Source organism: Doryrhamphus excisus, chromosome 19, assembly GCF_030265055.1.
Source record: "Doryrhamphus excisus isolate RoL2022-K1 chromosome 19, RoL_Dexc_1.0, whole genome shotgun sequence".
NCBI lineage: Eukaryota > Metazoa > Chordata > Actinopteri > Syngnathiformes > Syngnathidae > Doryrhamphus > Doryrhamphus excisus.
Window position 1 is genome coordinate 10,203,341 of NC_080484.1, and position 20,870 is coordinate 10,224,210.

The 20,870-nt window shown below is 41.1% G+C and overlaps 1 protein-coding gene across 1 annotated transcript in view; it reads left to right on the top strand.

Moving 5' to 3' along the window:
• The window catches only part of fig4a (FIG4 phosphoinositide 5-phosphatase a), a 37,912-nt gene that overhangs the window by 7,380 nt on the left and 9,662 nt on the right, over positions 1-20,870 (top strand). The window contains exons 9-21 of the mRNA XM_058057126.1: positions 893-993; positions 1,360-1,522; positions 4,190-4,287; positions 9,414-9,547; positions 10,134-10,250; positions 12,215-12,260; positions 12,375-12,523; positions 14,003-14,169; positions 15,284-15,422; positions 15,849-15,907; positions 16,709-16,856; positions 16,945-17,028; positions 18,709-18,907. Of these exons, the coding sequence (XP_057913109.1) occupies positions 893-993; positions 1,360-1,522; positions 4,190-4,287; positions 9,414-9,547; positions 10,134-10,250; positions 12,215-12,260; positions 12,375-12,523; positions 14,003-14,169; positions 15,284-15,422; positions 15,849-15,907; positions 16,709-16,856; positions 16,945-17,028; positions 18,709-18,907 (1,604 nt within the window). The remainder of the gene's footprint in view (positions 1-892; positions 994-1,359; positions 1,523-4,189; positions 4,288-9,413; positions 9,548-10,133; positions 10,251-12,214; positions 12,261-12,374; positions 12,524-14,002; positions 14,170-15,283; positions 15,423-15,848; positions 15,908-16,708; positions 16,857-16,944; positions 17,029-18,708; positions 18,908-20,870) is intronic.

Consider the following 20,870-nt stretch of genomic DNA (forward strand, 5'->3'; position numbering starts at 1 on the left):
GCCATTTTCGCCAATATAGTAGACAGAATAAGAGTAAATAAGCAACGTAAAACATAAATAAATGTCCTGCTTGAACAGTGTCACAGTTAATGTGTTCCCAAGGGAACCTTTGTGAGGTGTTACAAGAGCTACAGTGGACATGCATTGGGAGAGCTAGCAGAGCGCTGAGACAAAAAAACTGTGTCTGGCACACCCACAGAGTAATAATTACCACTCCCTAAAGAACTAGAGTGGAACATTATTAGTGCTCTGCTATTCCTGCTAATTGTTTTTTCTATATTAAGATGCTATCATGTAGATACTCAGACAGAACAACTGTCACACAAATATTATCCTTTATTGCTCCCAGCTTCGGTCTGAGCCTTGTTGACATGTGCCGTGCCTCCATCGGGGTACGTTGATTCCGCCGTCTGATCACCGGAAAAACAATTAGTTTTATTTGTTGAAAAGCAAGACGGCAATTAAGCACCAGTTATCAGGTATGTAAACAACACAGGCGCTTGCATAATCTGCATCTCCCCATCTGTTATCCGCGCTCTGCATTTTTAATCAGCTGCTGTGCACCGGTCTGATGTCTTTGCACATGTACTGTAGACAGCATATTTTGTTTGTTTTGAGTCAATAGTGGCTAAATCCTGGGGATATTCCTCTTGAATTAACTGCTACAGGACACGCACTGTGGATTTCTATTGACCGCAGTGGTTTAAAAGGCAATTGCACCTCGCAACTTATAAGGGGAGCAATAAATCAAATAAATCTGTCTCACTCTTCAGTGACAATGACTGAGCTTCAATACAAAAACAAATGGAATGGAAAGGACTTTTCCAGTGTGTTTTCAAACAGCCGTCCGTGGCCACCTCCCATTTTGCCTCCTTAACCCCGCCGACCACAGAGCTCCTGATCTATGGCCACCCGGTCCACATCACCCTCATCGCCAGGCGCTCCAGCAAATTTGCTGGGACCCGCTTCCTCAAAAGGGGAGCCAACTGCGAGGTAGCAGTGGTTGCCGGGGCAATGGGTTGATTGAAATGACTCATGTTGATGGCAGGTTAATTTGACCCGTTAGCTCTTCCTTGAGTATGCATCAGTGTCCTTGTGTGGGAGGAGGGAGGGACATCTGTAACAAACATGGATGTTATGCTGCTTTTGTTGAGCTAAAAACACACTCGATTTGTCATATGTTTGGTTTACATTGGGGTTTTATTACCTTCGAAAAAAGACACTTCTCAATATTAATTTTTTAACCTTATTTACCAGCCATGAACTTCTTTTTTATGTGTTCAAATGACACTGAAAAACATTCCCTGTGTTGTTTATTGTTGACTGACTCGTCTTTTTGGGTTTCTTTTCTATGTGAAGGGGGATGTGGCTAACGAAGTGGAGACGGAGCAGATTGTCAATGATGCCTCAGTTATGTCGTTCACAGCGGGAAGTTACTCCTCGTATGTCCAAGTACGGGGTTCGGTCCCGCTCTATTGGTCCCAGGACATTTCCACCATGATGCCCAAACCCCCAATACGATGTAAGATATACAAAATTTTATTCTCTTTCTCTTATTCTTGTGTGTAATACTTCTACACCTGATCGCTATAAGGCAGACTTTTGTGTATGGTACTGAAGAATCGTGGGGGGGGGGGACACGTCTCAGCTGCCCTCGTCTCCAAATAGCCCTGTTTATTATACAGACCATTATTTTAAAGCAAGAGAAAGCCTTTTACCAGGGCTGTTCTTCTCAACCACAGGCTGATGGGGGAACATTGTCATCTTCTATCCATTGTACACAAAACCAAGGCCACAGGCGGCTCATGAGGGCCTCCAAATTAATGAAACCGCAAACTTCTTGGAGTGTGTCAGTGTGTGTGGTAGAGGTCTACACGGCTGTGCTTTTCCTTGGCCTCCCCGCCCCACAGCCGTGGCACGACAGCCACAGCCGTCCACAGCTGTGGTGAGATTTGAGCGGCCAGCCGTCTGCCGGCCGAACAAGCGCAAAAAATTAAATTACCTCTTTTCAGCTCAAGATAGTATAAATTGTGTCAAAAAGATGATATAAGGAAGGATTATGGACAATATAGGTGACCTTTCAAGAAACAAATGAGGCTATCAATATTTTTTTATATTAGTTTTCCATAGCCTATAGGCATGTTCTTGAGATTTCTTCAGCCTGCCCCGCCCTCTTAGCCGAGGAGTCCGGCCAGCCGTGGGGCCAGCCGCTCCATGTAGACCTTTAGAGTGTGGACTGAAGGTTCTGCGTACAATACTCGTGTTCAATAATAATCTACCTGTCCCCCGTTTATCCCTTTTTTATGCAACGGTAACAGCAAGCCCCCCCCCAGGTGTCATATGGATAGATCTGTTTTGAAAACGAATTACCTGACATCACTTGTCACTTGCCTATTCAGAATCTGAATCTGAATCAGAATGCCCTTTATTGTCATTTTACATATAGTAGAATGAAATTGCAGCAGCTCCATTTTTAGTGCAAGACAGTGACAGTACAAAATATAGAAATTAGAAGAATAAATAGAAGAATTAGAACAATAAATAATAATAAATTACGAAGAGTATCCATTGTAGAGGACAATTGGTTGCCTTGGTTACATGGTCTTATTGAGGGAGATGATGGCTCGAGGAAAGAAACTGTTAGTCTGTTTGTCCGTGCCCTGATATATCTGTATCGCCTCCCAGAGGGTAGTCGCTGAAACGGCAGGATGAGAGGAGTCCTGGATGATCCCTAGAGCTCTGCTGAGGATCATCCATAACTTTATATATGATATGACATTTCCAAGGGTCCATGACTGCCAGGGGCCACAAAAAATAGGTAATTTAACCAAAAAATATATTTTTTTCAGGAGGCCCATAATTCCTGGCAGCACTGCTGCTATTGGCTATATGATTTTGGGGGAAAAAGGAAACATAAAAGCACATAAATTCGGACAAAATTTGACTTTCTCCGGGAGAGTACATATCACACACGTAACGCCTTCTTTTAGGAGATTTTCTGTGTGAGAGGATGAAGTGCTTCATGGCAGGACTTCCAGGCAGCATGTAGCTGGTCTCCAACTGAGAGAGAACAGTCGGCGGAACCTCCTGTTTTCCACCGGTGACAAAGGCCGGGCCATTTGGTTGGATGAATTCAGTGATGTTTCTGGTTATTTGCCCACTGTCACGAACATACGGGCGAGTGTTGCCTAGCATTTTGCCTCTGTTGGCTGCCATGTGACTGATGCTGCACCGTGAGCTTTGAAAACTAACCATCCTCAGTCAAGTGTTCTTCAAATACTTAATATGAATACGAATTTAAGGTTTTTTATGTGATACCCCAACTGGTTTGCCGCAGTGCATTGGGGTCTCTACAGCCTGCCTTTAGATTGAAGGACAAGTCATATGTAGTATTGATGTCATCAATGATGCTCCATTGATGAGACATTACCTTACATGAGTTTAACACTTCATGAAGTCAGCCATGGCATGTTCTTACTTTGTCCTTCTTCCCCACGTCTCAAGGTTATTACCGTCCCATTGTAAACATCCCTGTCTAAACATCACATTGGCTCCCACACTCCCAATATTAGCGTCACAACAAATATCCCTCAAGGGAAAGAGTAGCTGCTAATGTTGTTTATCAACCACCTTTGTAGCTTATTATCTCTCATTGTATCGCTCTCATTATTATCCTTCAGGCTGTCTGTCCTCTTGTGGCTCTGTGCAATGTTCTAACAGACAAATTAGATGACTTCAACCAACATCAGACAGACAATTCAGATCTTAATAAAAGTGTAACATTGCCTCGGTCATGATACAAGCGGCGGGAAATGACTTTTATTCTATGACTGAATCCGAATCTAGGTCAGTGACGTAGCTTAGCCGGAGTTTGGACAGACGTCTGAACAGCAGAGTGTGACCCTCACCTTGTCTCTGCCATCACCTCTTGTTGCATAAGAAGCCTATTTATAAGATGTTTTGATGACTTCATTCAAGTGAGCAAATGTCCCTCAGCTGCGAGATGCTCATCGGAAATGGAATCAGAGTATAATAAGAATGTAATTCTTTGTTTTTGACTTAATTAGGCCCCTGGTTTATTTTAAGGAAGTGGTTAGCGTACAAAATAAGTCAAAGAAAATGTGTTCAAAAAAAAAATTCATTAAGCATACTGTGTATTCATTCTCAATGTGTTTTACTTCTCTGGTAGTGGACCAAGCAGACCCGTATGCCCATGTTGCTGGCCTCCATTTTGATCAGATGCTGCAGCGGTTTGGAGCACCAATTATCATCCTTAACCTGGTCAAGGTATGATCAAATGCGCACTTGTACTCTACAGTACATACAGTTTCAGGCAAAAGTCCATAGATACAGTTTTCAGGAGTATGCAAAAATGACATGACTTAGCTGAGAAGTGGTGCATGGGGGCCAAGGAAGAACACATCACAATTTAGTGAGTCTTTGGATAAAGGTGCAGATACTATGGTACTGTATCAATACAGTAGTAGCCTGCTAACAAATACAATACAATGGAACCTTGGTTAGCGTCAATCTGTTCCAGAGGGTCTGACTCTAACCCAAATGTACACTGACTGAATCAATTTTTCCCATAAAAAATTAAGTAAATTCAATGACTCTGTTGCAGAAAGTGGCTGCACAGCGGTCGAGTGGTTGGCGTGCAGGCCGCACAGCTAGGAGACCCAAGTTCGATTCCACCCACAGCCTTCTCTGTGTGGAGTTTGCATGTTCTCCCCGTGCATGTGTGGGTTTTCTCCGGGTACTCCGGTTTCCTCCCACATTCCAAAAACATGCTAGGTTAATTGGTGACTCCAAATTGTCCATAGGTATGAATGTGAGTGTGAATGGTTGTTTGTCTGTATGTGCCCTGTGATTGGCTGTAACACCTGGGATAGGCTCCAGCACCCCCGCGACCCTTGTGAGGATAAGCGGATAAGAGGATAATGGATGATGAATGTTGCAGAAAGCCAAAAATGTTAACACAAACACGTTTATATATTTTTTTTATGGTAAAACAAAGCAAATATGAATAAATTAACATTCATCATCACTGTTATCTTCAGTGAAGATGTGATTCTTGCCAAAGACATGATGAGTGTTTGGCCATGAGTTATTTCAATTCAATAGTGTTCCTCAACTCAAGTCTCTGCTTTTCTTTTCATCACAAAATAACGCAATATGGAACCAAAGAAAGTTTGAACATGCCAGCATGTTGATAAAGAAGTTGAGAAACACTATTGAGTTCAAGAAAAACTGCCACTTTGTCAACAATAAATGTAACCTTAAATGCTGATTTATCCCTTTCATTTGTCATTTATATGCATTTAAAAATGGTTTTATGCATGCAAAACTATACAGTGGAACTTTGGTTAGTGTTTTTCAGTTCATTCATTCATTCATTTTCTACCGCTTGTCCACACAAGGGTTGCAGGCGGTGCTGGAGCCTATCCCAGCAGTCTTCGGGCGCGAGGCGGTGGCCAGCCAATCACACGGCACATATAGACAAACAACCATTCACACTCACATTCGTACCTATGGACAATTTGGAGTCGCCATGTTTTTGGAATGTGGGAGGAAACCGGAGTACCCGGAGAAAACCCACGCATGCACGGGGAGAACATGCAAACTCAATACAGAGGGTGGAATTGAACTTGGGTCTCCTAGCTGTGAGGCCTGCGTGCTAAACACAGGGGTATGGCTTGTGTTTTGCAGTTAACATTGAAAATTCAAACCAATATTTTGCCTCCATTTACATTTTCAGGTTAGTGTACAATTCAGGGTGCGTCTTGTCATGTTATTACGGTAATATACTGACTGAGTCCAGCTGTGTTCTTTTATTTTTGTCCCAAAACGTCCTTGGTGACTTGCTAAGGAAATGTCCCCCCGGAACCGGAAGGCAGGTATGACATCTATGATGTCATCAGCGATTGACATTTTTATGATTTTACATGCAGCAAAAAATGATTTGTGAGCGACTGAAGTCGTGAGTCTTAATTCAAGTGTTCCCAAAGACAGGACGAGGCAGTGAGACACGATACGGACCCCGTCTTCCTGTTTTGTCATGAGTTATTTCTTCAGTCCACTTCAAGTCAATTCAATTCAATGTTTTCAACCTTCTTTATCAAGATGATGGCACTTGAAACTTTATGCATTTGCTCCGTTTTGTGTTATTGAGGGGAGAAACTATTGAATTCAAGAAATAACTCATGGCAGGAACAGGAAGGTGGTGTACGTGTGGTGTCTCGCTGCCACATCGTGTCTTTGGGAACAGTCGCATCAAGAATCACGTCTTCAATGAAGGTAAAAGTGACCTTAAATGTTCATATATCCCCTTGATTTGGCATGTATATGTATGTAGTATATGCATTTGGAATTGTTTACTGCATGTAAAACTATAAAATCCAATGGAATTTGATTGTGGAATTGATTAACCACATTGAGGTTTTTTTTTTACCAATCTTGCTCAAATTTTACAGACATGAGTTTGTCAGTCCCCTAAAGGTGTGTGCCAAATTTCGTCATGATTCGGCTAAACACCCTAAAGGTACATTATGTGTTTTGTAGAGAGATTTCAAGTCAAGTCGACTTAGAGGGTTTCATAACCGCATCACCATTTGGCATTTATTGAAAAAATAAAAGCACAGGCAACATGGGTAGGGGTGCATGTTTGGACAGCTGTTCACCCTTTTTGTTAAAGAGTAGAAGAGTTCCACAAACACATAAACACGGTCGTTACTGTACTTTAGTTGTATATGGTTATTATAGAATGATTTAAAGAATCATTTGTAGAGCGCTGCAATCTATTAACTTTAGTATTAAATCACCTCCAAGCTTGTAAATTGTCATCATTTGGCTTTTAAATGCTTCATACACAGTAGGTCTTCTTTGAATTATTAATTTCAATTGCTTAAGTGCCTGAATGAATACACAGGAATCACTCAGCAGTTAGTTATTGAGTTTGAATTGTGTACTCAAAGGCACAAATGGCAGTTCATTCGTGGACATTAGTTGTCGTGGAGACATGTTGCACGGTCACAGGAGAGACTTCCTCCATGGCGTTTGATTGCAAACAGCTGAAACGTTACCTCGCCTTCGGCATTGCTGTGACAATCCACAGACGGAAACACATTTTTGTGAACCACGTCCCCAGAACTGCAGAAAGGATGTGCTTCATCCCTGCATGCAAAGTGCCACAATGGGGGTGCACACTCCCATGCGCTCTCTGGCTTGGGTTTCATGCTCACGTTGTCTCTCGCATGGGGAGCCGTGAGTGCGGGGACCAATCGGAGGCCTCCTAGATCCACACAAGCTGCAGCCATGTGATTTTTTGAAAACTGTGGGGATTAAGAGAGAGGGGGACACCGCCACCCCTCCCTAAAGCTTACACAGCACCCCTCTGCCTTATGCTAGGTGGACAGACACACAGAAGAAATAATGGGCAATTAACCATAAAAATCATGACAGTCCATCTCCCAGTGGTGGAGGCTCGTCCTGCATGGCCCTGTCATGGCTTTAGTAGACACGTGGCCCAGCATGTGCATGTACTTTTTTTTTGTATTTTAAAAGGAAGAATGCACTGCACCTTGCACAAAGAGAAGGTGTAAAAACATTCAAGCAAGGTATCAAGCAAGGCTCGTTATTATTTTGTGCCCTTACTTTTGTGAGCAAGTTGCCATTCTCTGTCATTGCACTTGTATCCTTGATTAGTAACGTGGCTGCCATGCGCTGGTTTGGATCACTCCACCGTGCACGTGTGCTTTGTCAAGTGCATGTGCTGTAGTCTCTCATCAGCTTCTTAGAAGATGCGTTTGTTTGGGGTTTTTTTTTCTATCTGGGTGTGTGTTCGCATACATGTGCCAGACAGCATGACACGCTCCACTGAAAAGATGAGGAAATCCGACGGTAATTTGACTGGTCGCCGTGATTAGGCTCTGTCACTGGGGACGTGTGAGTGGAGATGTGATCTGTTAAATGATGCATCCGAGCCTATTATCATCCTGGATGATCGCTGCAGAGCGAAAGAGAGAGAGAAAAAAGAAGTGACCGGCGAGGTGTGGAGAACAGTCGATGTAAAGATAACTTAATGGGCTGTGTCATTAATTACACTTCATTGACACTGTGTGTGTGTGTTTGATTGTGAATAAGGTGTGCAGGTAATGACTTAATTCAGGCTGTACACTTCGTTTCGTACTTATTCGATGCGTAACACGACATTTACGTGTTAAAGGAACACTGCACTTTTTTTTACCCATCAATTCTTATGTGAGACATGAAGATATGTCTTTCTCTTCTCTGTGTGTTCCAAAGATATAGAAATGGCTAATAATATATGTGGAAGAATAAGAACTTCCTATCAGCACAAACAACTCTCCATTTAAAATACCATATTTTTTCTTTAATAGTTAAACTGTATCGCGACTAAAATGACATTATTTTTCTCATATTATGAATTCATTCTCATAATATTTTAACAACATTTTTATGTTGTTAAAATTATGCTCGTAAAATTACAGCTCCTCCCCTCCATTTCTGCTGTGGATTGTATTTTATTTTACAACTAATTAATCTTTTAATCTTTCTTGTCATTTTTTCTTCTCATTAATATGACTTTATTCCCATAATATTTTGACTTTATAGCTGTAATATTGTGACTTTTTTTCACAGCTTTGTGTAGTTTTGTTTGTTTCTCATAATATTACGTCTTAAAAAAGGCTTTAAAAAAAAAATTCAATTTCATGCCACAAAAATACTAATACTACTACTAATAATAAATAATATAATAAATAAATAATATATATTTCATATAATTATATATTATTTAAATAAATAAATACATAATATATATTGTGTAAGTAACAATAATAAATAAAAAAACTTTTTCCCTCATAATTTTACATGATTTTTTAAGATCACGACTTTCTTGTTAGATTAAAACTTTTTTCTCTTAATATTTTGACTTTATTTGTGTAAAATTTGTGCAGATTTTGTCATTTTTGCTGTTGTCTTGTTAAATGCGATTTTTCGAGTGGGCCACGGGCCGGAAATGACCGCCAGGCCCCCCCAGGGTTAGGTAATTAAAAATGCTTTTAAAACCAACACATCTACAAGGAAAACCATACACATTTAAGTAAAAGAAGAAATTATACTTTTGTCTTTATAGTTTATATCCATCATTCAGGACTCCTTGCTGCTTCCCTCTGGAGAAGACCTGTTGACAGAATGCATTAAAGACCACAAGCCTTGTGCATCTGTGCATCTACTGTATCCTCACAGGATCCTTTATATACAACAAGGAATTGGAAAACAGCTGCACTTTTATGCCCCCCTCCGTTTTTTAGATCATGGAAGCATACATACTGCACATAGTTCATAGTTAATGACATACATTTGACGTACATCTCTTTGTTGTGTTGCAGAAACGAGAAAAGAGGAAACATGAAAAGATTTTGAGTGAGGAGCTGTACCCTGCTGTGATCAACCTCAACCAGTTCCTCCCGCCGCAGCACTGCATCGACTACATCGCGTGGGACATGGCCCGCTACACCAAGAGGTGGGGACCGTTGTAGACCCAAGCTTTGTTCGTGTACATAAAAAAAAATTGTGATTTAATAGTTACATTTGGAAACCCAACAATATCGCTTGAAATAGTCATGATGACATACAGTTGTCACTCGTTTATCACGGTTAATTGGTTGCAGACCCAACCACGATAAGTGAAAATAATAATACAAAAATATTCTTGCTGACTCTATTGTTTTAAATAATGGGCCATAGTTCGGAATTTATATCCTTTTCCATAAAATTTGATGTAATTATCATTGTAGTTGCACATTGAATCGTTTACCACAAAGAGATTTCCCCTACTTATTATAGATAAAAATTTATTTCTATCTTGGATTAAATGTGATTAATTCTGTGTTAACTGGACAAAATGTGATTAATGACAACCCTAAAAAGAACAGATGTGTGTCTTGCCGTGATGCGTATGTGTTAATTACGCGAAACAGTTCAACGCAATTAATTACATAAATTGTTTATCGCCATTAATGGTTTATTTTAGAGAGCAACAACAAAAAATCTAAGTCTGTGCTACCTTTTTATTTTTAAATGTAAAGGATGTTTCCTCTCCTTTCCAGTAAACTGTGCAATGTTTTGGACCGCCTGAGCATGATCGCAGAGAATGTGGTGAAGCGTACCGGGTTTTTCGTGAATCGATCGGACTTCTACTGTCACACCCTCAGGCCGGATGACAGGTGAGGCCATATTACCTTTCGGCAAGGAAAGTGAGTGGCAGGACATGAACCTTTTTCCATCAGGGGCCATATACTGAAGATTAAAATGATGCAAGAGCTATTTTGATATTTTGTAAAGCAACACACTACTTAATTCTCTCAGTGTTTTCACTTTATACATGTAAAATTTCTGCTGTTTTAGTTTTCTTCATCTTTTCGTCATCTTTTTTGAACGTGTCGCAATTGGCCCCCGGGCCGCACTTAGGAGACCCCTGGTGTAAGCTAAACTACACTCAAAAGGTTGGAAATTTGGCAAAGCACCCATTGTATGTTGCCTATTATTTTCTGACAACTACACTATATGGTGACGCTGTTATCTGACCCCTTAGGTTATATTGTTTTAACTTGTCACATAGCTCTACAAAACAGCCGCTGTAACTTTTGGGTGTTTAGCAGAATCACAGCAAAATTTGGTACACACCTTTAAGGGGCTGACGAGCATGTGTGTGTAAAATTTGGCCACGAAAAACACGGACACCATCATGGCAGGACTTAGAGACTTATTTACCTTAAGTCATTGACAATTTGTCTAATGATTATATATTATATATATATAAATGTTGATGCCCTGTGATTGGCTGGCGACCAGTCCAGGGTGTACCCCTCCTCTCGCCCGAAGACAGCTGGGATAGGCTCCAGCACCCCTGCGACCCTCGTGAGGAAAAAGCGGTAGAAAATGAATGAATGAATATTAATTTTGATGATATCTGTATTACAAGCATGCGTTCAAGTGTTCACAGTTGAGGTTAATACATAAATCAACGCTTCTTAATTTTCAAACTCCGGGGCTCTGAATTCTTAATGTAAATTATGCCCAGTGGTGGTTGTGCTGCTGCGAATGTTCCTCTAACAAGCCAAGTAGATTGCCCCCCATGTTCTTTATGCAACCCTCCTCCATTGTCTGCACATGTTAATGGCTTTGGCCTGACATTATGTTACATAACGCAAAGACTGTGCTACGGCCATATTTATTAGCAGCGTCGCTCTCTTTGTAATGCATACTCACGTTGTAACCCTCCTTAACATGCTCATGGATGATACCACATAATACCTCAAGTATGCATACTTTTTATGATTAAGAGAGGAAAAAAATCCAAACCTGCATGGCCCTGCATGAAAATGTGATTACCCGCTAAACCTAATAAGTGGTCTGGCCACCCTTAGCAGCAACAACTGCAATCAAGTGTGTGATAACTAGCAATGAGTCTCTTACAGCGATGTGGATGAAAGTTGGTCCACTCGTCTTTGCTGAATAATTCAGTCACATTGGAGGGTTGGCGCTTTGGAGAGTTTTTATATATAAGGAAGTCTGCCCCTCTGTGATGTCACAAAGGGGCAGTTTTACCACGCCTTTTCAATCTGAGCGTTATGAGCCATCCCAAACTTCTTTTAGGGCTCATTTCCAAATGCGGAAACCTCGTGATCTGAAACTTTGGCATTGTTTAATTTGAGAATACAAAATTCAGTTGTGTTGTCATTGAGTAATATTTACGTTTCTTTGATAATCTGAAACATTTAAGTGTGACAAACATGCAAAAACTAATATTGTCTCACAATATTGTGAGACGTATTCAGATTGTTGAACAACAGATGACACCTTTGACCTTCACGTGCCTGTGCATCGTCATACAGGATGTAGCCTAACTCTTTTTCCTTTCACCAAGAATTTAATTTGCTTCGTAGCACACCCCTTTGAGGTCGAAGGCAGCCTTTCTTCACCAGGCAATTCTCACATCTTTTTTTTTTTAAAGAAAGTAATGAATAGCAAGTTGGTGTGCTGCTGCCCTCGACAGGTTTCCTGGTTTTGAGGTTAATGTTTCAGGACACTTTTTCTTTTTGTTTTTGGAAGCTTTTTGCAGCGACATGGTGACTTTTGCTTCTGTGCATTTCATTCTGTATACTCCCAAAGTTATTTTTCCCCACAGATGGGGAGATTTGGGTGGACACATGACAGCCCGAGGACGGGTGCAGGTCAGTTTGCGTAACCACATCAGATGTTCTGGGGATTTTCTTGGAATTCTTGACCAAAAATCAATAGTTTGAGGCCCTGACACTTGACATGTCATTGGTGTTTTGTCTTTGCAGACCGGTGTGCTGCGGACCAACTGCGTGGACTGCCTGGATCGAACCAACACCGCCCAGTTCATGGTGGGCAAGTGTGCGCTAGCTTATCAGCTGTACGCACTGGGAATGGTTGACAAACCCAAACTCCAATTTGACACTGACTGTGTGAGGTAACAGGCTTTCTTTACATTTGTTCCAAATGAAGGCTTTTCCGTCCACTGATACTTTTATAAGTGACGAATGAAGTGCCTTTGTAAATACATCAATATGTGTCAGGAAAAATCCGACTAATTTAGGATTTTTTATTAATAAGCTCCTCATTAGTAGCAGTGAAGTATGTAGACCAGCCTTAATCACATAATCCATAACCCAATCCTCTCAAATGTCCCCTAAAGCAGATTCTCTGTCGCCGCCTCACTCCCCCAGAATCTGAGCACACCTCGATAACGTGTACATTGTGTCCAACGCCGCTCATATCATCTCCATGAATTCCTGTTCGTATGTCTATTACCACTGAAGGTGCTGTTCTGAGTAGTTTGAATGGGTTTTTTTTTTTTTTTTTGGTGTACAAGCATCAGTGACATAACCCTCTGTGCCGTTACACCGTGAACTACTTTTCTGGGGATTTAGAATAAAATGGGAACATGTAAGACAAGAAATACTCCTTTTCATCCAGGATCATTTTTTTTTGTTTGTGTTGTTGGGCTTTGAAATTTCACACAATGGCCTCCTTTTTTGTCTCATACATATTCATTCATTCATTCATTCATTTTCTATCGCTTATCCTCACGAGGGTCGCGGGCAGTGCTGGAGCCTATCCCAGCGGGGAGCACCCTGGACTGGTGGCCAGCCAATCACAGGGCACATATAGACAAACAACCATTCCCACTCACATTCATACCTATGGACAATTTGGAGTCGTCAATTAACCTAGCATGTTTTTGGAATGTGGGAGGGAAACCCACGCATGCACGGGGAGAACATGCAAACTCCACACAAAGATGGCGGAGGGTGGAATTGAACTCGAATCTCCTAGCTGTGAGGCCAGCACGCTAACCGCTAGTCCACCGTGCAGCCCATACATATACAAGTTGAAAATTTTTTTAGGGTTGTCAAAAATAGCACTTATAACAGTAACTAATTTATGTCCATCCATCCATTTTGTAAATATCACATTTTATCGGGCCGATAATTAGGAGTAATTGTGTCCTGTCATTTATCTTTTTGTTCATAAAATACAGTAAAATTGCACACATCGTTGCAAATGGTGATGAATCATGATTAATTAATTTGAAAACAATTAATTTGATTGCAATATGTTTCATCATTTGACAGCCCTAATCATTTTATCCAGTTATCACCTCCTTCCTGTTGTGTGTTTGTGCGGTTCAAGCTTTTGACACATTTGTCGTTTCTTTTATTTATCACAAAATCAACTTTGTTGCATAAATACGCTACTTAAGCCAAAAATAACTATTTGAGCAATTCAGGGCCACACAGATCAGAAGCTTTCATATTTCCCATTTCTGGTCCTACATAGAGCTCCATGTTATGAGTCAATCTCTTTTCATGACAAAATAAACTACATAACCAAACAGTATACATATTTGAGCAAAACTAGGCCATATTTGTATGTTTATGTGTTTCAGGCTGTTTGAGGAGCTGTATGAGGATCATGGAGACACCCTGTCGCTCCAATATGGCGGCTCCCAGTTGGTACATCGGGTCAAGACCTACCGGAAGATTGCTCCGTGGACACAGCACTCCAAAGACATCATGCAGACTCTGTCACGCTACTACAGCAATGCTTTCTCTGGTATGTGTTGCAAAGAGACATATGGGCACGCCACAATGCTACTTCACACCCGGTGATTAGTGTCTTTGTATATCGATTCCTCCTATTTATTCCTTTGTAACATTGTTACAGTATCCAGGTTACCTTGGAAACCCTGAGCAGTTCGGTGCAGGTGCTGAACCCCATGCACGTGTGTAAATGAGTAATACACATGCTACTACAATACATCATATAAATATATTTAACAGTAGGCTTCATTACAAAGCAGAACATCTTCAGAGCTTCAGGGAGCTCCATATTTAACAAAAGAAGCTTAGCTATGCCTGCACTCCATTTGTACTTAACAGTGCCCTGATTTTTGTCTGACACAATATATCTATGAAGATGCATGTGAGTGAATCAGTAACAGCTAAAAATGGCATCTGCGACTCCAGAAATGGCCACGATAGCTGTGGGTTGTGCATTAAGGCGCGCTACTTGACATTGGAAGTCTTATTTAGTCTGTGTGCCTTTTGGCTCTTGTCAGTTGCTCTATTTTGAAAAATAAATAGGCATCTCTGGCTTGGTCACAATGCAGAGAAGGGAATGTTACTTGCTGCTTATTCAGATGGAAAATGTCAAGGGAGAAGGGTTGGTGGTGTTGAGGGTGCGCACACACATCAGAGAGGGGCACAGCCATTTTCATACATTTACTCATGATTGCATTTCTTAGTTACACTGACCTTTTTTTATATTGAAGGTATTTAATGAGCTAAATTTTAAGTGCTACGGTTTTGAGAAATTCATAACCATAATTATTCATGTGAAGTATTATTCATTCATTCATTCATTTTCTCAGGGGTGCTTCAGCCTATCCCAGCTTTCTTCGATTTGCATGTCGAGTTTGCATGTTTGCATGCGTGGGTTTTCTCCGGGGGCTCCGGTTTCCTTCCACATTCCAAAAATATACTAGTTTAATTGGCGACTCCAAATTTTCCATAGGTATGAATGTGAGTGTGAATGGTTGTTTGTCTATATGTGCCGTGTGATTGGCTGGCGACCAGTCCAGGGTTAGGCTCCAGCACACTCCTCGACCATCGTGAGGATAAGCAGTAGAAAATGAATAAGTGAAAAAGTATCTTGCATGTTTTCCCAGATGCTGACCGACAGGATGCCATCAATTTGTTTCTTCAAGTCTACCAGCCGGCAGAGTCCAGCCCACATTTATGGGAGCTACCCACTGACTTCTACCTGCATCAGAAGAGCACCATGGCCCTCCCCATAGACAGACGCAGGTAGATGCTTTTATATAAGTAGGCCATGATGAGTTTTTCATGTGAGTATTTGTCAGCGCTTGATTGTAAGTGTTTTGTTGGCTCTTTGTTGGCCTTACTGCTTGCATAGTAGTAGACCCAGTTTTCCTCAGGCCACAAGGTCGCTCCGCCATTATTCAGAAAAATTAACATGTCTGCATCTGAAATCACTTTTTCAAAGCGTTTTCAAAGTCACCAAAGAAGCACATGAAATTACAATCCCTGCATTCACTCAAATTGGCCATGCTGAATGAATAGGGAGTTGTGCAGTCATAAGGTCCAGCCAAGCCAATTTTGTGATCTAGGTTATGTGGCGTCTCGGAGGAGGAGAGTACAGGCTGGGCAGAAGGCGTTACTTTTTTGGGATGTGGTGTTAACACATTTGTGTATCTTGTCTTTGTTTCTCAGCTACACATTGTGGTGGTCAGAGGGGGTACTGTCCTATCTGCCTGTCGCCTACGATGAAGGTAATGTGTTCAGGTCCATTGAAAACTTAATATACATTATAACTCACGCTGTTACAAAATAACACAATACGGCAGTTGCTAAATTATCTAATTCATTGCATAAACATTTTTAATGTACAGCCATACCTCTTTTGACGGCAGACGGAGGCACAGTGTTGGGTCCGCACACAACACACAACTTTGTTCCGATCGGAACACATCAGCATCAGTGCAATTCCAACACCACATATGTATCTCTTTTACTTCAAAATTATATACTTTCATTCATTCATTTTCTACTGCTTATCCTTACGAGGGTCGCAGGGGGTGCTGGAGCCTATCCCAGCTGTCTTCGGCGAGAGGTGGTTTACACCCTGGACTGGTCGCCGGCCAATCACGGGGCACATATAGACAAACAACCATTCACACTCACATTCATACCTATGGACAATTTGGAGTCGCCAATTAACCTAGCATGTTTTTGGAATGTACCCGGAGAAAACCCACGCATGCACGGGGAGAACATGCAAACTCCACACATACATGGCCGAGTGTGGAATTGAACTCGGGTCTCCTAGCTGTGAGGCTTGCACGCTAACCACTCTCTCTTTAAAAAATAAATTAAATGTATACTCTTTTCACCACCTTAATTATAACAGAACACAGGTTATTGACAGGTAACTCTTTTGTGTTTGTAGTACACAGTACAGTACAGTACAGTACAGATATCAACAAAAACCTTTCTTGCTGATGGGATACATGACAGCTTTAAAACAAACTGACCCTATCTTTGTGTGTGTATGGCTGCTTTGGTTCCCATAGTTCCTTGTGAAGAAACCATGAAGAAGGTTACAGTCAAGCGAGTGAACCATTTCGACGAGAGCACGGACATCTACACAGAGTTCTTCAAGCCTTACGAGTTGACCTCCTTTGACGACACCTTCTGCATAGCCATGACCAACTCTGCCAGGTGCGACACACCTGGCAATGTATTTTATTTATGTTCTTATTAAATGACAACTAATGTGTTTTCCCTTTCTCATTCGCTCTCCATTAAGGGAGTTCATGCCAAAAACAGTTGGAGTGGACCCGAGCCCTTTCACTGTCCGCAAGCCAGAGGAAACAGGAAAATCAGTGCTGGGGTAAGTCTCTGTCCAAATTGGTCGGGTGGTGTTGTTATTTTTCCTCTTTAGAAGTTCTGTGTCACTCTGCCCTGCTGCGACTGAATCACATACATGTTGTCTGTTAACCAGCAACCAAGGTTCTTTCATCCTTTCCTCATCTTCCCTGTCTGATATCAGCACTGATTCTACCTCCCAGGAACTTAAATTACCTTTCCTTTAATGGAATATGGTTAGAAACCTGCAGCTCCTGAACAGCAGAACCTCCGCCTCAGCTAGGGGCCCCTCTCCTGGGTCCTGTACTGCTGTTGTTTATGCTTTAATGTTCGGCACTGCAGGGAGTCTATGCTAATGTGTGCTCATGCGTTTCAGCTAGTACCATACCATTTAGCACCATGCTGGGTTCACATCCAGTGTGGACCTCCCAAAGATTCACTGTCAGTTTCATTTTAACCTGACTTATTTTGTTGAATAACATTTATGATAAACATATAGAGTCACCCAGACCCAACAGCGATAAATTAATTCTAGTTGGAGCATAGAAAACCTGTTCATGACTTTCTAAATACGATTTTTACCATTATTAGATCCCTGTAGACTTGCAATAACACCCCTATAGTTACTGTGACATTCCTATTATTCTTTGTTTACACCACACTGAACCCACTGAACCCCCAACTGTAAAGCGCAGGTTACAGGATCGCTGAAAGGACACGAGACGGCCACCACTTACTAGTTAGCGTTGAATTCCTCTATTCTTAAGAAAGGCTTTCAAATGTGGTGGGGAAGAACAACAAAGTAAGAAGCTAAAAGGTTACCACTTCCACTCTGAATGAGAGGAGGACTTTTTTTCCACTCTGTCATATCAGACATGCCTCATCAATGTAACATGCCTAGTGACCAGAATACTATTTCTAACTCACCACAACTGTACTGTACAAGTGGAGGATGCCAAGTGGAATACATTTTGGTTGCATTTCTAGCTTGCAAGCCAAAACGTGCCAGTTTACTTTTTTACATTGATGGATTGGTCTCATGCCGAATCTTGTTTGAAAAGGTGAAAGCCATTTTAGTTGAAAAATGACTCTCGTGTTTATCAAATATGAAATAGTTGCAGATTAATTTTTCAGTCCCGCAACCGAATGAGTAGTTTGACTAATCTAGTCTAGTTGCAGCTATAGTCTGTTTATATATGAAAACGGCATCTTTCTTTGCACATTAAAGGTCCCATATTGCATTGTTTTTAAAGCACACAATAGCATACTTGTGCATAGACAGTTAACTTTTGAGGAGTGTCTTGAGGAGGAACAGACCTTTATGTGTGTCTGTAGCTTTAATGCTAATGAGCTGTCTTTGTCCTTGCCTGTCTCAGAGTGTGTGTCTCTGTCTCTCTTTCAGGAGTGGGGCAGGACACAAACGTTAGCATCACTAGCATAGTTCTGTGAGCTTCACTGCTGACAGTACAGTCACATTTTAACAACAACATATAGGCTTCTTAAAGATGTGTAGAGAAGCCTCTTTTTTCCCTCTTCCTTGAAGTGGAGGGCATATACTGGTAAACTGGGGTCTGTTAAACACACAACTTCAAAATCACACTTTATGCTCATATACAGGCTCTAGGGACGCATATTACTGTTAGAATGTCATTAAAAAGCCCTGCATCATATGGGACCTTTTATTACATCTGTGGTTTGCTTCCAGCAATAAGAGCAACAAAGAAGAAACGCTCCTCCAGAGGAAGACAGCAGCCAGCGCACCTCCTCCGCCGAGCGAGGAGGCCATTTCCAGCTCATCAGAGGACGACTCCGAGGAGGACCGCGATGACGACGCCTCTGTCTCTCAGCGCTCCACCCCTATCAAACTTTATACAGATGGTGGAGAAAGCAGTCGCACACAAGAGGTATGCCTCAAAACTCTTTATTTGCAGTACTATTCAACCTCCAAGATCCAGGTAGCCTGAGGACAATTTGGAATTTTTGTGTGTTTTTGTGTGTGGCCAACATGCTAAGCATGTGGTGTGTTTTGTATTTTAATGATAAAAATCCCCTGCATATTGTTGTGTTAAAAAACCTTTACTATGAAAAGAACCATTTTACCCCCTTGCCCACTAAAGAAAAATAGCCTAGAGCCGCAAAAACAAGGTCTTATAAACTCTGAGAATACAACAAATGGAAGTGCAGTGAGGGTGCATATGAAACGGATGCCAAAACGTAGGGTTATCTTGGTTGAACTGGCAGCCTGTTTCTTTTAGCTAGCGACAAACAGCTGTGATAAGCTCACATGCTGAGCTAATTATGAGTCTCCCATGGTTTTGGCCTTTAAATTTGGAGGGAATTTTGGGTTATCAAAGTAGTTCAGATAAGAAAAGACGAGTTAAGTACTCTTGCTAGTATTGGAGATCCATCAATGGAACTTACATTAATGTATGTGTAAATTACTGTAAACTTACATAATTTGTTTACTCTGGCGCAAACAATTTCCCATGCTGCTGCTTTTTAATGAGCTCTAATTTTTTTTTTTTTAGAAATGTCAAATAGCTCTGGGAATGTATTACTTTTTTTCCTTCATGCTTACTTGTGTGAGAGAGAACTGAATAGCATCCTTGTCTGCTCATCCAATCACCAGAACTCAGCCAGAATGCATTCATGGTCTCACACAAAGTTGGATTTTTTAAAGTCATTACAAAGACGTGCATTTTCCCCACATAAAAAATTTCAAACATTGCAAAGGGAGCCACAACAAAAAGGCTGAAGGGCCACATGCGGCTCTGGTTGACCCCTGCGTTAAAAGAACAAAATGACATATTGACCTTTTATGTTGGTTTGTGTATTCATATTAGCTATTTGATTGGGAGCTATTTACTGGTAACAGGGCTGCAATGTAATCTAACTTTATATTCAGGTCAAATATGGACTTGTTTTTTTTCTTCATGTTTTTACCAAGTAGGCTACCAAGTGGACTTCATTTTACTCCCTATTTATGTCTCAGCAGATGCGTTTATCACTGTAGCAGTATGTATTTCACGCCCCGGTGGACTGTTTCCGTCTGCCACTGACCCAGATTGCAGTAGTAGGTCAGTGTGTCAGGTGGATCAAGTGGAAGGAGTCAAACGCACTAATGAATTGCACATTTTCGGTGCTTCCGATTTTAAATTGGTGATAATACCTACTGAAGTGCAGAGTTCAGGTTCTCAGAAATGACTCTTCAAACCAAATGAACCTGCCCTGCTGTGTCTCGTCACCACTTTCCAAGAATTTCAGCTCAAGCTTCAGCAAAATGGCCACACTTGTCCTCCTGTTTTGAATTGGGACTGTGAATTTGTGCTACACTCCTAAAGAAGCAAAGCAATAGCGGTTCCTTAGGTGTATAGTAATGAACCACTAAGTGATTCACATATTGAGTCTTGGGCTAAAACGCGTCAACATTTTGACACCTGTCTGACAGTTATGGCAGTTGACATTTATTATCACTTTCTCTTTTTGTGATTCACATCATATTTCATCAGCCGTGACATGACATTTTTCATTTGTGTGGCCCAGTTTGTTTATCGGCCAACATCATCCTGTTACGAAACAGTGTGACATTTTGTGACAAGTGATCTTGTTCAATTTTACTATGATTATAGTAACAGACTCCATTATTTCCTAATGATGGAAAATTCAAACAAATCAAAAGTAAAGCAAACTCCTAGCTTAACACAAAGACTACAATATTTAGCTATCAGTATCTAATTATCATGTTAACTCCTTTTCTTGTGTTATTATGCACAGAAAAGGGAAAAAAAATATGTTTTCATGTTTCACATAAGGATTGTGAATGACGGGAAAAATTCCAAAAAAGTGCAGTTCGCCTTTAAGGGCAAA